At 44.6% G+C, this 15,212-nt stretch overlaps 1 protein-coding gene across 1 annotated transcript in view; it reads right to left on the bottom strand.

Moving 5' to 3' along the window:
* The window catches only part of LOC121273329 (protein lifeguard 2-like), a 36,566-nt gene extending 26,724 nt beyond the window's left edge, over positions 1-9,842 (bottom strand). Inside the window, exons 1-2 of the mRNA XM_041180471.1 lie at positions 9,828-9,842; positions 2,628-2,805 (exon numbers count right to left, since the gene is read on the bottom strand). Of these exons, the coding sequence (XP_041036405.1) occupies positions 2,628-2,805; positions 9,828-9,842 (193 nt within the window). The remainder of the gene's footprint in view (positions 1-2,627; positions 2,806-9,827) is intronic.
* Between the last annotated feature and the right edge of the window lie 5,370 nt (positions 9,843-15,212).

Here is a 15,212-nt window from a genome sequence, read left to right as displayed (position 1 = left end):
AAATGGAGGCGTTGTTAGACCAGGAACTAATGTAGGTCAGTGAGCACAGGGGGTGATGTATGAATGGGACTTAGGATACAGGCAGCAGAGTTTTGGATGAGCTCAGGTTTATGGTGGGTGAGTGGGCAGGCCAGACAGACCCCATTTTCCAGGTATAAAGAAGCACAACAGATTTGGTTGGCTCAATATCATGTCTGTTATGCTGCATCATTCAGAAGCACTGAACCAGCTGAGTGCAGGGGAGGTCACCCAACTCTTACCAATGGTACTGGCACCCTGAACTCTGAATGATGAAAGATGGAATGCAGAGAAAACACAAGAGAAGAGTGACTGAGGAAGGAGGAGATAGAGCGAAGAGGAGAGAGACATAAAGAGATAGAGATATTGCTATACAGATCTCAATCCCACTGTCTATAGGTATATCGAGAGAGAGAGATAGAGAGGGAAAAAAAAGAGAAAGGGGGAGAGAGAGAGAAAGAGGGAGTGAAAGAGAAAGGGAAAAGAGAAAAAGAGGGAAAGAGAGAGAGAACAGGAGAAAGAGTGAAAGAGAGATGGGGGAAAGAGTGAAAGAGAGGGAAAGAGAGAGTGTGGGAAAGAGAGAGAGAAAAAGAGGGATCGAGAGAAAGAGATGGAGAGAGACAGGGAGAGAGAGAGAATTCTCTGGGCCCCAAGTAGGGTTTGAGCCCACAAGCTTTAAACTCCAAGGCGAAAGTGTGACCTCTGAAGCAAGCATTCTAATATTAATGTCATCAAATAAATATTTGATAAATGCTCGAACTGGAGATCATACTCACTGAACCAATGTGAGAAAGATAAACAGGTAGATACACAGGCACAGATAAAGCCAACAGCTACAGCAGGGGTGCACTTCCTCCAAGCTTCTCCATAAATTGGAGGGGGCGGGGAGGGGGGGGGTGAATCTTACTTTAACCCAGTTGCCAGGCAGCTGATGGGATCGGCTCCAATGCTGGTTTTCCACCCCTGCCACTCCATTGAGAAAGAAAGACACCCAACCCCTCCCCCTAGGAGCTGGATTAAAATTACCCCCAGGGTTTCTGCACACTTCTGCCAAAATTATGCCAGCAGAGCAAGCAGAGGGTCTGAGGGAGATTGTTCCCAGTGTACAGAGAGTTTCCAAAACCTATATCTCATGGTCATGTGCTCAGTAAGCAGGGGAACAGGATTTAATACACACAGTCACCATCTGCTATTATCACCTCTTAAACCCTATTTCTCTGTTCTGTGCAAAGAATTTCCTGTCAGCTATGAACACAACAGATTGCACTGCAGGTGACCCTCGAGTCCAGGTCATTGCCATGGCAACCTGTCGAGCAAGACACTTCATTTTAGTTTAGCAGGAGTTAATGGATTGGAGTGCGATAAGCTGATGAAAAGAGCATATGAAAACAAAAACCTTGCATTCATTTAGCACTTTTCACCGTCACCGGACGTCTCAAAATGCTTTGCAGCCAATGAATTACTTTTGAAGTGTAGTCACTCTTGTAATGTCAGAAATACAGCAGTCAAATTGCGCACAGCAAGCTCCCACAAACAGCGATGTGATAATGATCAGATAATCTGTTTTTGTGATGTTGATTGAGGGATAAATATTGGACAGGACACTGGGGAGAACTCCCCTGCTCTTCTTCAAAACAGTGCCATGGGATTTTTGGCACAAAGTATTATCGGATGTCTTTTCTCCCTTACCTTGGATGCCCTGTGGTACAAAGCAATCCTACGCTTGAGGGTGGGTATGGACCCCTGCCAACACTGTTCCGTGACTGACTGCGACTGTGCCACTGTGAGACGGTGCTCAGGAGAGATGCTCTCCATCTTGTTCCTTCTCCAGGTGTCTCCTTGTTTCTAAATCCGCTTCTCCCCCTACCCTCTGCAGACCTGAGATCTGGAACCCATCATGGAGGGAACTGTTAATTTGAAAAGTGGCCTTGTGCTATCATTTCATCACACCACCAATCGAGTTGCCAACCCTCCAGAAATTAAGGGATTAATCCCCAGGACCCTTCTGTGAGTAAAACCACAGGGACAATGAAAAAAAATATTTTAAGCATTTTGTTTCTTGGTTATAAAAATATTGCACGTGGTCAGGGAGACAAAAGGACTGTTTGACAGTCAAGAATCTACCAATTCGCTATTAAAGAGTCTACTCACTTTCCTATTGGTGAGTGGAAAGCAGGGAACCAGGAGAATAGGCCTGCTGGTTAACCAATGGCAGGCTTGTAGTGGCAGAAGGTCATGTGATTAAACCTCCAGGACTATGTCCAATCAGATTTGGTGAGCCCTAACAACAACTTATATTTATGTGGCATTGTTAATGTGATAAAACGCCCCAAGGTGCTTCGCAAGAGTATTATAGAACAAGATATGACACCCAGCCACATAAAGTGATATTAGGTCAGGTGACCAAAAGCTTGGTCAAACAGGTAGGTTTTAAGGCCTGTGAGTAGGCCTCCTACCTGCTCACACAGCCAGGTTATGGTGCTCACTAGTTGGACACCCAGTGTATGAGGCAGGGGGGAAAGGAAACAAAACATGAGCATGATAATAAAAGCTATCAATAGAGATGCAACTGCAATCTTTCACGTGCTTATGCTAAAAGTTTTACTTACTTGGATCCACGTAGGCCCAGCTGGGGTGCATAGGTGCTGATGGTGATGGGCTGTTATTCTTGGCGCCCACAGTTGCCTCCTCATAAGTGGGGGGAGCAGTTGATGCCGACATGGGTTCTCTTTTCTCGGGGCCTCCCTGTTCGCCTTCTGAATTTGGGGTTTTGGTTGCGGCAAAAAGCTGTAAGCAAACAAAGACAATACATATCACGCTGGGTTAGGGCGTCTATATTAACCTGGGGGAGTCTTACAGTGACACAGATCAAGTTGCAAAAAATGAATTTCCCATCCTCTTCACCCTATTTGGGAGTTTTTGGTTAGTGCTTCTCATGTTTATTGGGATATGAATGAACTGGTTAGAGTCTACAAAAGGAATTGTGCTGACTGGATTTTTCTTCTGTGTAACAAAGGCATCAGGCCCAAACAGAACAGAGCAGATTGGAAAAACCAGAACCGTTCACCCTGTGCTCAATATGTATCAGCTGCTAAACCTTACAAATCTACTTACCTTATTGAGTCTCAGCTAAATTTACCATCGCATATCATGCTCAAATTATTTTGAATTCAAGCTTCCCAAAAACCAGCAGCCATGAAGAGGCCTTGAAATCGTGGTCCTACCTTCCCTTCCGAGTTACATGATGAAAGAGCATTAGTGAAGGGGATTAGGTAGTCTGTCAGCTCATGTGATGCTGACAATTCCCATCACTAGAGATTACTAACACACTAAGACTGTTACTCTTAGCCTACTTCTCTGTTGATCATGGCAGTGGGAAACAAAGGTTGGTATTACCATCAATTGAAAGCCATTGAAATAGATTCAGAATGCTCGAGTTCCAGCTATTGGTCTGACAGTCTGCAAAGGTTTAGCTTCTTCCCCAGGTTGAACAGAAGGGGAAATAAATATGCGTAGCATACATGTGCTAGATATTTTTTAAAAATTCTTTCATGGGATGTGGGCGTTGCTGGCTAGTTGCCCTTAAGAAGCTGGTGGTGAGCTGCCTTCTTGAAGTGTTGCAGTCCATGTGGTGTAGGTACACCCACAGTGCTGTTAGGGAGGGAGTTCCAGGATTTTGACCCAGCGACAGTGAAGGAACAGCGATATATTTCCAAGTCAGGATGGTGAGTGGCTTGGAGGGGAACTTCCAGGTGGTGGTGCTCCCATGTGTCTACTGCCCTTGTCCTTTTAGATGGTAGAGGTCATGGGTTTGGAAGGTGCTGTTTAAGTTCCTGCAGTGCATCTTGTGGATGGAATATTTAAGGTGGTGGATGGGGTGCCGTTCAAGCGGGCTGCTTTATCCTGGATTTTTGTTGAGCTTCTTGAGGTTTGTTGGAGCCACAGTCATCCAGGCAAGTGGAAGGTCTTGCTGCATGTGGGCAAGGACTTGTTCAGTATCTGAGGAGTCGCGAATGCTTCTGAACATTGTGCAATCCTTAGTGAGCATTTCCACTTCTGACCTTATGATGGAGGGAAAGTCATTGATGAAGCAGCTGAAGATGGTTGGGCCTATTCAGGACAACTTTGATGATGCACAGATATGCAAAATGATTTTGAATGAAACCAGCAGTTGGCCCTTGAATTTCTTTTTAAAATTGTGATGTTTGCAGATTTATGAAGCTAAGCTAAACTATACGCCAATTATCAAAAAAATCCATGGGAATCTGTTATGGGGAGTTCTTGGCAATCTAGCAGGGGCTCTATAGGAAATAGCCAGGAATCCATTACGGAACCCTTGGGAAGCTATTATAGGGAATAATCAGTCCTTCTCGCATTGAAGGTCATTGATCTACAGAACGTTTTATCCACTGCCTCACTGAAAGCTGCCAGTTATATTGGGGAGAAACTGTCTCCATGAGGCCTTATGTTAAAGAGGGAATGTGATCCAATGACTTTAAACTAAAGTGATGATAGATTGAAGTATTTATCTTTATCTGTGACTATCAGAACAATGAACTGACTGTGTTCAGCATACAGTATTAAAGTATTAAACTCACCATCATATAACTGAGAAATCGCAACAATGCAAGCATTTCAATAGCACAGTCATTTATATCATACATCTCACATGAAGGGGCACAAAAAGCTGCCGGAGAGTTCTCCCCGGTGTCCTGGCCAATATTTCTCTCTCGATCAACATCACAAAAACAGGTGATCTGGTCATTATCACATTACTGATTGTGGGAGCTTGCTGTGTGCAAATTGGCAGCTGCATTTCCTACATTGCAACAGTGACTACACTTCAAAAGTGCTTTGAGATCATGAAAGGTGCAGTAGAAATGCAAGTTCTTTCTTTTACTGCACAATTGAAGGGGTCACTTGCCTTTATACTTGTGTTCAAATGACTGAAATAATTGTATGCCTTCCTGTTGCTGCAGAGGAAGAAAGAGCAATGTTGCATCACTCCCACTCCTCCCCCCTCCCCAATAAAATCAGTAAAAAGCATTTAACAGCTGGGAAAGAGTGGAGGCTGGAGAATGGGAAGCAGAGCGATGGGGCATTCGGAATACTGGGGAAATTGAGCAACCTGTATGGATTGCAGGAGCCCAAAAGGGTGAGGGAAATAATATACATACTCCAACATGGAGTGGGACTGATGCTGGTTATGAGACCCTGGTGCTTTATGCAAACCGTGGGCCCAGTTTGCACATGGGTAGAGATGAAATGAACCTCCTCAGCCACTGCGCCACTCAATCCTTGTGTTTGTTTTCTATGCAGGTGAAAGAGAAACATTTTCCCCAGCGGAGATTCAAGCATACTGATGGCACAGAGAGAGAGCACAGCATACATCCCATTTGCCCCTCATCTATTGGGCCAGTACCTTAGGTCATGCACACATCCCAGGCTGGAGGCGAAGCTCTTCTAGCTGCTATGTATAACACCATGGTGCAATTTCAAATCCATTGCTGCTCATCCCTCTCTCATTCCTCTGTCAAACATCTGCAACTGCCTGGTACAAAATTATCCGACCAACCTGTTGCCAGCTGATACTTTGTCAGCACACAGAACTTGCCAGTGTAATAACAATCAGCAGAATCAGTCACATGGCCCAGCTGAAATGCTTCCAGTCAAATCGGCGACACAAGTGACTTTTTAATCCCAGATCCACATCACAGCAAACAAAAAAAGACCTCTGAGTGAATGCAATTGACACAAATTAGAAATCAGTAGCTGCTTCAGAACTTAAAGGATCTTTTACATCAATAACATGTCTTGTTTTCTCCTGCACATACCCACATCTCCACCAACCCCAACCCCATGCACATCGCCAGGGTGAGCTACTACTAGGCCTTTGCCTTCGTTGACGGGCACGAGCCCCATGATTGGCACTGCATTTCTTCAGCCAAGCCATTTGCTATTAGCAGTCAGAGCCAGGCTGGTGATCAGGTTTACAATCTTTCCCCTTCTGACGTCTTCATCTTCTGCTTGTCTGCTGTAGGAAAGACTGACTTGCATGCCACAGCCTGGGGATGTCCCAAACTGCTTTTTAGCCAATGAAGTACTTTTTGAAGTGTAGTCACTGTTGTAATGTAGGAAACATAGCAGCATAAATTTGCACACAGCAAGCTCCCACAAACAGCAATGTGATAATGACCAGATAATCTGTTTTTGTGATGTTGATTGAGGGATAAATATTAACCAGGACACCAGGGAGATCTCCCCTACTCTTCTTCAAAATAGTCATGGGATCCTTTATAAATACCCTGGAGGGCAGACAGGGCCTCTGTTTGAACACTTCATCTGAAAATGGCCCCTCTGACAGTGCAACACTCCTTCATACTGCACTGGGAGTGACCTCCTAGATTTTGTGCTAGAGTGGGACTTGAACCCACAACCTTCTGACTCAGAGGTGAGAGTGCCCTCCATTGAGAAACAGCTGACACCTGACTCTGCCCACTGGTCCCATCTCAGCTTTGGCCTCTCAAGGTGGCCAATTTTCTATCACACAGCACACAATCTCTGCCCATTGCAATCTTCCACTGCAATACACTGTTACTGTCGGCCATTCCTCAATACTTCTTATTGCACTCCATGACAAACAGCTTACCACCCTCATGGCACAGTGCTTTGCAAAAAACATCCGGCCTTTGTTTCTGTGCCTTTGTCAACGTAAGTCTCAACACCACTCAGAAGTGATAACTCGTGCTTACTTAATTTGCTCCCCCTTTCAGTTGCACTGTAGTTCTGCCCACCTCCTGAATGATTTCCATCACAAACATCGCCAGCCAAAGCATCTCTTTCTCACATTTCCCTTCATATGCTGTACTATTCCCCATGTATACAAGCTCAGCCACCAACCCACCTTTCACGGGGCAAAGCTGAAACTGGGAGATCGTTGAAGGGAATCTGTCCCTCACCATTGCCTGACATAGATCTCCAATAATAGGACAATGCAATTTCGCAGTATGACACATTACCTTTACTAAGTATTCCGTAAAGGTAATAGCGACGTAAGCGCTGGGAGTGTAAGATGGTAGCCAGGAATTCCCACTTGGAAATTGAAGAATCTCGGTGGCTTGAATACTTTAGATGCTCGGAACGTATACACAGGGAGGTAGGTGATTCAACTCAATGCTGCTCCTGTGCATTTTGCTAGGAGCTATCTCCACAGAGGCACTGCCACCGACTTGGCAGGAGGGAACCTGTCCCCGCCTCAATAAGGTGGAGAATAAAGCATCGCATTGGAGTGGGGGGGGGATCTAGACAGGAAGAAAAATACCTCTTACACATTAAATAAAATAGCTTATTGTACAAATATTCCCATAGGATTCTATACCATCATCTATAACACTCTACTGGCTAATAGCTTTTTCTTGGACGCTGTAGGATTTGCTCTTCTGCATTCAAAGCTATAACAAACGTCAACCTTCTCTGATAGTTCAGTGGGCAAATACATCAGGTGGTGTGCTACCAACCCTTACAGACCAGAAAAGACCAAGATTCGAACTCTGGTCTATATTGAGGAAGGACAAATCAGCTAAATTGTCTGTGCCCCTGGTTTGGGGGTTGGGGGATGGCGGTGGTAAATTCAGCCAAGCTTCCCAGCATTGATCACAATCTAGGGATCTAGGGGCCACTCTGTGCCATAGGCACCAGGCAAGGAGCCAATCATTGTATCATTTCCGTCATCGGAGCTGAAAATGTTCCAAAATTCAGAACCGAGCCTCTGTTAATCTTATGCAGGAACAGAGGGAGGCCATTCAATCCCTCAAACCTGTCCTGTGCCATTCAGTTAGACTATGGCTGGTCTGTAAGTCAACATCATTCACACCTTTACCTCCTGTGATACCCTTACCCAACAAAATCCGTCTACCCCAGACTTAAAAGCTCCAACTGACCCCCTTTTTGGGAAGAGAGTATTTCAGATTTCTAATACTCTGAAAGCTTACCCAGATAGGCCTCTTAGTTGGTGATGGGAGGCAGAGCATGTTGGTTTTCTACCATGCCCTGCTACAGAGGGCTGCAGGAGATGGTTTTGATGCAGAAACACCTCAGATGGTGAGTGTTGTGTTTTTATATCTCAGAAACTAGTGTTCATTACTGCATAGATCCATGTATGTAACAGATTTTATTTGCAGTGCTTTAAAAGATCTACTCCATGCTTCAGCTCTGGCTTCCAGCTTTATCTACTGCTTTGTTTATTTTTCTCTGAGTCAACACCCAGGGTTAACCAATCAAGCACAGTGAGCTGTAAACAGACTCACATAATCAAACACAGAACAATTGAACCATTTAATGCTATAGTGAGGTCTGATACTGAGACAGGCACTTCTGAAATTGCTCAATGTAGTGACCAGAGGAGTTCTTAACCCTCAACTGACAGGGAGGGAGAATCAGAAATCAATTGCAACTACTCCAAGGCAGGTAACTCTAAGCAGGTGTTACACAGTAGGCCTGAAAGTGGGTCCACTCCAGTGTGTGTGAGCTGTGGAGAGTCCTGTCACTGAAGTAGCATGCAAAATGTCTTGACAGCAACCCTTTCTGCAGTTTGATATCAAGGACCTGTGCTACATGCAGCCAGACAAACTGGTCTTTTCCAAAACATTTTTCCTCTTCCCCCTCACAACCATCTCCTCAGTATAGCCCCGCCTACAACCCACTGCTGTACGTGTGGTGTGGGACTAATGCCATCATGTAACTGGTTCACAAGACATCACAATTGGCAAGGTGCCAAAAGACCCCAGGAATGAGGCAAAGGCCCAGATGAATGTACCAAGTGTGTGTGATATGTAGCCCCAATGTACCTACCCATAGAATGCAGAGCCTGAATCAGCATTAACAAGTTAGGACTCAGAGCTACCTCAGGGGGTAATTGCCTTGCTCGAGGCATAAGATATAAGGCTAAGGGATGTCCAGGTTCAAATCGTAATTTGCTGAGGAGTTATCATAACCAGTTACACATCTGTTTAGGGAGAGGAGGGAACCAACCAGTTAGGGTTTCCACAATAGTGCAAAGTGTATATGTGCTGGATAGGATGCTCTTCATGATGGAAAAGCCTGTCGCTAAGGAAGGACGCTGGTAACCATGGCACCGTAACTCAGCATGAGTCAGAGCCTTCAGGAGAGGAGGGGAAGAAAAGTGGGAGGCAAGGAAATCATCAGTGGCTCAGATAAATGTTCAGGTTTGGCAAATGAATCCAATGCCGCACTGTTTGGGGCTTATATGCCTGTGGCTGAATAAACAACAGCAGGCACACTGCACCACAGCGATGGACAAGGACACTGGCAGCCTAAAGTGCACACACTCACTCAAATGCTCAGACTGACCATTATGCAAGAGGAAAAAGCTGAACCACTAGATGTAGCATTCAACCCCTAATATTTGAAAAACACCTTTATCAACTGAACCGACGGAATGTCACTTTCCATCACAGACTGAGCTTCTAGCACCAGTTTAATATTTGACCTCAGGGCTTTTAAAATAAAGCTGGGGGAAGGGTGGGGGGCCTATTTTCGATGAGAATTCCCCATTTTAACACTAATATTTATAATAATATTTATTTGCTATTACGTGGAAGGATGCCATGAAGGACAAAAAGTCTGAGGTTATAGATATAAAGTCTGAGGTATTTAAATGTATAAAATCAAAAAAGAATATGTTTGGAGGAATACAATAATAGATTGGTCGCACCATAGCAACACATCTGGAATAGTCTATCAAGCAATACATAAAACAGCAAAGTGCTAAACGTTATGGGTCCACTTACTTTTCCCTGTGTCATTTTGAGGAGCTGTCTTGCAGTGCGGATGATAGAGAATGTTCGCCACTTGTGTTCCTGCTGGTTAATTTCCAGTGAAACTGACCGGCCGCCTGTTATTACCGCAGCAAATCTGTGATAATACGGTTTCCAGCAATATCCACCAGCATGCAAGCAGGCAAGCTGGAAGGTACCATGCGAGTGCGCCAATCAGGGGAGGCTCTGACTGGATTGCACAACAGGATGTTGGCCGTATCCCCAAAACAGCTGGCGAGCCCCGCTGCAATGTGCACATCTGCAGCGCCCAGAAAGCGGCCAAGGTGCCTTTTGCAGCAGGGCAATGCAGCGGACGGTGCTGTCGCTTGCTCCAATGGTGAAGTCCTGTTATTTAATCGGGGGGCTGTGGTGTTGCGTTTCAGAAAGAGGAGCCTGCTGAGTTTTAAGAGTGTTTGACCACTTTGAATGAACGGAAGAAATTCCATTTCTATAGCGCCTCCGCGACCTCAGGACTCCCCTTCCTCTCCCAAAGCACTTCACAGCCAATGAAGTACTTTTTGAAGTGTAGTCACTGTTGTAATGTAGGAAACCAGGCAGCCAATATGCGCACAGCAAGCTCCCACAAACAGGGGTAACAGGTGTTGAAATGATTCTATGCAATGTTAGCATACAACCACTTCAGCAAGTGCGTTTGAAACTCCTTCAAACTCTATTTCAAGAGTAGTGTTAGCCTATTTACTTTGAACCACAATAGTGTAGGAGGGTCAAATGAACATAGGGTTGCCAATCCTCCCGGATTATCTGGGAGTTTCCCAGAATCAATGGGGATCTCCTGGCATTCTGCTGCCAAAGACAATCAGCTACTGAGGAGCAGGTGTCTCTCCGGTAAATGCAAAAACATTTGTAAACTGTGGGCCAGTGTCTCATAGTCAATGTCCAATGATCAAACCTCCAGGAATATGTCCAAACAGAGTTGGCAACACTGAACACATTATCTGCATCTTATTAAAATTGCACGTTGCAATTTGCCCATTTGTATATTGCTTCCTTAAGTTCAAAACTATGAAGGGTCATCAACAATGCTATCAAGCAGCAATTGCTTAGCAATAACCTGCTCACTGACGCCCAGTTTGGGTTCCACCAGAGCCACTCAGCTCCTGACCTTGGTTCAAACATGGACAAAAGAGCTGAACTTCTGAGGTGAGGTGAGAGAGTGACTGCCCTTGACATCAAGGCAGCATTTGACTGAGTGTGGCATCAAGGAGCCCTTGCAAAACTGGAGTCAATGGGAATCAGGGGAAAACTCACTGCTGGTTGGAGTCATACCTAGCACAGAGGAAGATGGTTGTGGTCATTGGAAGTCAATCATCTCAGCTCCAGGACATCACTGCAGGAGCTCCTCAGGGTAGTGTCCTCGGCCCAACCATCTTCAGCTGCTTCATCAATGACCTTCCTTCCATCATAAGGTCAGAGGTGGGGATGTTCGCTGATGATTGCACAATGTTAAGCACCATTCGCGACTCCTCAGGTGTTGAAGCAGTCCATGTCCAAATGCAGCAAGACCTGGACAATACCCAGGCTTGGGCTGACAAGTGGCAAGTAACATTCGTGCCACATAAGTGTCAGGCGATGACCATCTTCAACAAGGGAGAATCCAACCATCACCACTTTATATCCAATGGCATTACCCCATCACTGAATCCCCCACTAGCAACATCCTGGGGGTTACCATTGACCAGAAACTGAACTGGACTAGCCATATAAATACTGTGGCCACAAGAGCAGGTCAGAGGCTAGGAATCGTAAGATGAGTAACTCACCTCCTGATTCCCCAAAGCCTGTCTACCATCTACAAGACACAAGTCAGGATTGTGATGGAATACTCTCCACTTGCCTGGATGAGTGCATCTCCAACAACACTCAAGAAGCTCAACACCATTCAGGACAATGCAGCCCGCTTGATTGGCACCCCATCCACAAACATTCACTCCCTCCACCACCAACACACAGTAGCAGCAGTGTGTACCATCTACAAGATGCACTGCAGGAATATATTAAGGATCCTTTGACAGCACCTTCCAAACCCGCAATCACTATGATCTAGAAGTACAAGGACAGCAGATAGATGGGAACACCACCACCTGGAAGTTCTCCTCCAAGTCACTCACCATCCTGACTTGGAAATATATCACTGTTCCTTTACTGTTGCTGGGTCAAAATCCTGGAACTCCCTTCCTAACAGCACTGCGGGTGTACCTACATCACATGGACAACAGTGGCTCAAGAAGGCAGCTCACCACCACCTTCTCAAGGGCAACTAGCGATGGGCAATAAATGCTGGCCCATCCCGTTAATGAATAAAAAAAAAACAAAAGCAGCAATATTATTGGGAATCTATCAGTCCAAGTTCCACTCTAAGTCACATACCATGCAGACTTGGAGTTATATTGCCATTCCCTGACCATCATTGTGTTGAAGCCCTGCAACTCCCTACCTAACCAGAGAGGGAGGTTTTAACTGCCTCAAAACCTATTCACTTACTTAGGGTTAAAATTGGTGGAGATGCCCCACAGAGACAGTCAGGTTGAGTTGCAATGCTCCCTTGGTTGAATAACCAGCTCACTGGTGCCTATGGTTTATGTGTGAAGAATGGCTTCAGGGGTGAGCCAATAGGGGGCTTGCAGCAGCGATATAAATGTAGGTTGTAGGGGTCATTGCCTTTAGGACAATGGGTGAGAAAAAGGAGACAAAATGGAAGATAAAAGTGCTTGGTATTGGTTCAGGGTGAGTGAATGTGTTAGGTCTTGGCTGTGGTTCAGTGATGAGCATTCTCACTCTTAGAGAGTGTGAGTTTATGTCCCATTCCAAAGACTTAAGTGCATTATCTAGGCTGACTGGTCATTGTCACATTGCTGTTTGTGGAACCCTGTGTGTAAGTGGACTCCAAAGCTTCCTACATAACAAGGGTAACTAACTTCAAAAGTATTAAATTGACTGAAGCCCCCTGAGATGTCATGAAAGGTACTGTAAAAATACCAGCTTTTTAAGATTTCTATATGCTTTTTTTCCTCAGCTTGTTAATAGGCCAATCCCATTAATTCCTACAAAATATGTAGGTGGGAATTGAAATTCAAATGATCTAAGAATCAATAACTTGAATTAGCAGGGATAAACCTGAGAGATTGATTGACTTGTTATCCAATCCCAAAGGTGGGATGGTTTCCCCTGTATTTAATCCCTCCTATCTATTTTTTCTATAATGTATGTAACAGCATTGAAACAATAACAAGCTTAAGCCTGACCTCTAGCTGCTGTCTCACTGTCTGAGGAAACTGATTGCATGTATGATGGATTTTCTGATCTATCTGTGCAACGCCATCCTCACAAAAATATGTGCCGTTCCTTTCTTTTAACCTGACTTCTAAGATCACCAAGGTGAAGGATGTTAACTCTAGGGATTGGAACACTTTCAATTATGGGGGTGACGGTGACATAATTGTAATGTTGCTGAACTATTAATCCAGAGACCAAGCTTAATGCTTCGTGGACACTGGTTCAAATCCCACCATAACAGCTGGTGGAATTTAAATTCAGTTAATGAAGTCTGGAATTGAAATTCCACCCCAAGTCTCAGTAGTAGTGACCAAAAAAGTATAATTGATTGCTGTAACAATGACATCATCCCAGGGAGGCAAGCCAGCCCGAGAATATGACAGAAAATGCCGGAAACCTTCAGCAGGTCTGACAGCATCTGTAGGGAGAGAAACAGGAGTTAATGTTTCAGATTGATGACCTTCCATCAGAGCCGGGAAAAGCCATTCTGAGAGTTAAGTTGCAGCATAGAATGAAAAGCAATGGGGTTCTTAAGAAGGTTGAATTTTCACTTTAGTTTATTGTAATGAATATTGTAAACTGCCTCACAACAGACTTGTGAACAAAGTTACAGGGTAAAAGGGACAGTAGCAACATGGATACGAAATTGGCTGAATGACAGGAAACAAAGAATAGTCGCAAACAGTTATTTTGTGGGCTGGACGAAGGGAGTTCCCCAGGGATTGATGTTGAGACCCCTGCTCTTCCTGATATACATTAATGACCTATGTCTCAGTGTACAGGGCAAAATATCAAAATATGCAGATGATATGAAACTTGGAAGTATTGTGAACCATAAGGAGGATAGTGTAGAACTTCAAAAGGACGTGGACAGGTTGGTGGATTAAGCGGAGAAGTGCCAGATGAAATTTAATGTAGAGAAGTGTGAAGATTCATTTTGGGAAGAATAACACAGAGAGGTAATATAAAATAAGGGTACAATTCTAAAGGGGGTGCAGGAGCAGAGGGACATGGAAGTATATGTGCATAAATCATTGAAGGTGGCAGGACAAGTTGAGAGAGTGATTAATAAAGCATACAGCATCCTGGCTTTATCATTAGGGGCATAGAGTAAAAAAGCGAGAAGGTTATGTTAAACTTGTATAAAACACTGGTTCAGCCTCAACTGGAGTTTTACGTGCAGTTCTGGGCATCACACTTCGAGAAGGATGTGAAGGCATTAGAGAGGGTGCAGAAAAGATTCACAAGAATGGTTCTCAGGATGAGGAAATTCAGTTACATAGGTAGACTGGAGAAGCTGGGACTGTTCTCCTTGGAGAAGAGAAGGTAGAGAGGAGATTTGATAGAGGTATTTAAAATCATGAGGGGTCTGGACAGAGTAGGTAGAGAGAAAACTGTTCCCATTGGTGGAAGAACCGAGTACCAGAGGACTCAGATTTAAGGAGATCGGCAAAAGTAACATGAGGAAAAACATTTTTGCGCAGTGAGTGATGCGCTGGCTGAGAGTGAGGCGGAGGCAGATTCAATCAAGGCTTTCAAGAGGGAAAGCAAAAACAGAAATACCTGGAAAAACTCAGCAGGTCTGGCAGCATCGGCGGAGAAGAGCAAAGTTGACGTTTCGAGTCCTCATGACCCTTCAACAGAACTAAGTAAAATAGGAAAGGGGTGAAATATAAGCTGGTTTAGGGGGGTGGGGGGAAGGGGGGGTGCTGTTGGGACAAGCAGCCAGTGATAGGAGGAGATAACCAAAAGATGTCACAGACAAAAGAACAAAGAGGTGTTGAAGGTGGTGATATTATCTAAAAGAATGTGCTAATTAACAGTGGAGAGCAGGACAAGCAAGGTAGCTCCAGTGGGGGTTGGGTGAAATAAATGATGGGTGGAATACATTTAAAAATAATGGAAATAGGTGGGAAAAGAAAAATCTATATAAATTATTGGAAAAAACAAAAAGGAGGGGGAAGAAACGGAAAGGGGGTGGGGATGGAGGAGGGAGTTCAAGATCTAAAATTGTTGAACTCAATATTCAGTCCGGAGGCTGTAAAGTGCCTAGTCGGAAGATGA

Source organism: Carcharodon carcharias, chromosome X (assembly GCF_017639515.1).
Source record: "Carcharodon carcharias isolate sCarCar2 chromosome X, sCarCar2.pri, whole genome shotgun sequence".
Taxonomy (NCBI): Eukaryota; Metazoa; Chordata; class Chondrichthyes; order Lamniformes; family Lamnidae; genus Carcharodon; species Carcharodon carcharias.
Note: the sequence above shows the minus strand (reverse complement) of the source record. Positions and strands in the feature narration are given on the sequence as shown.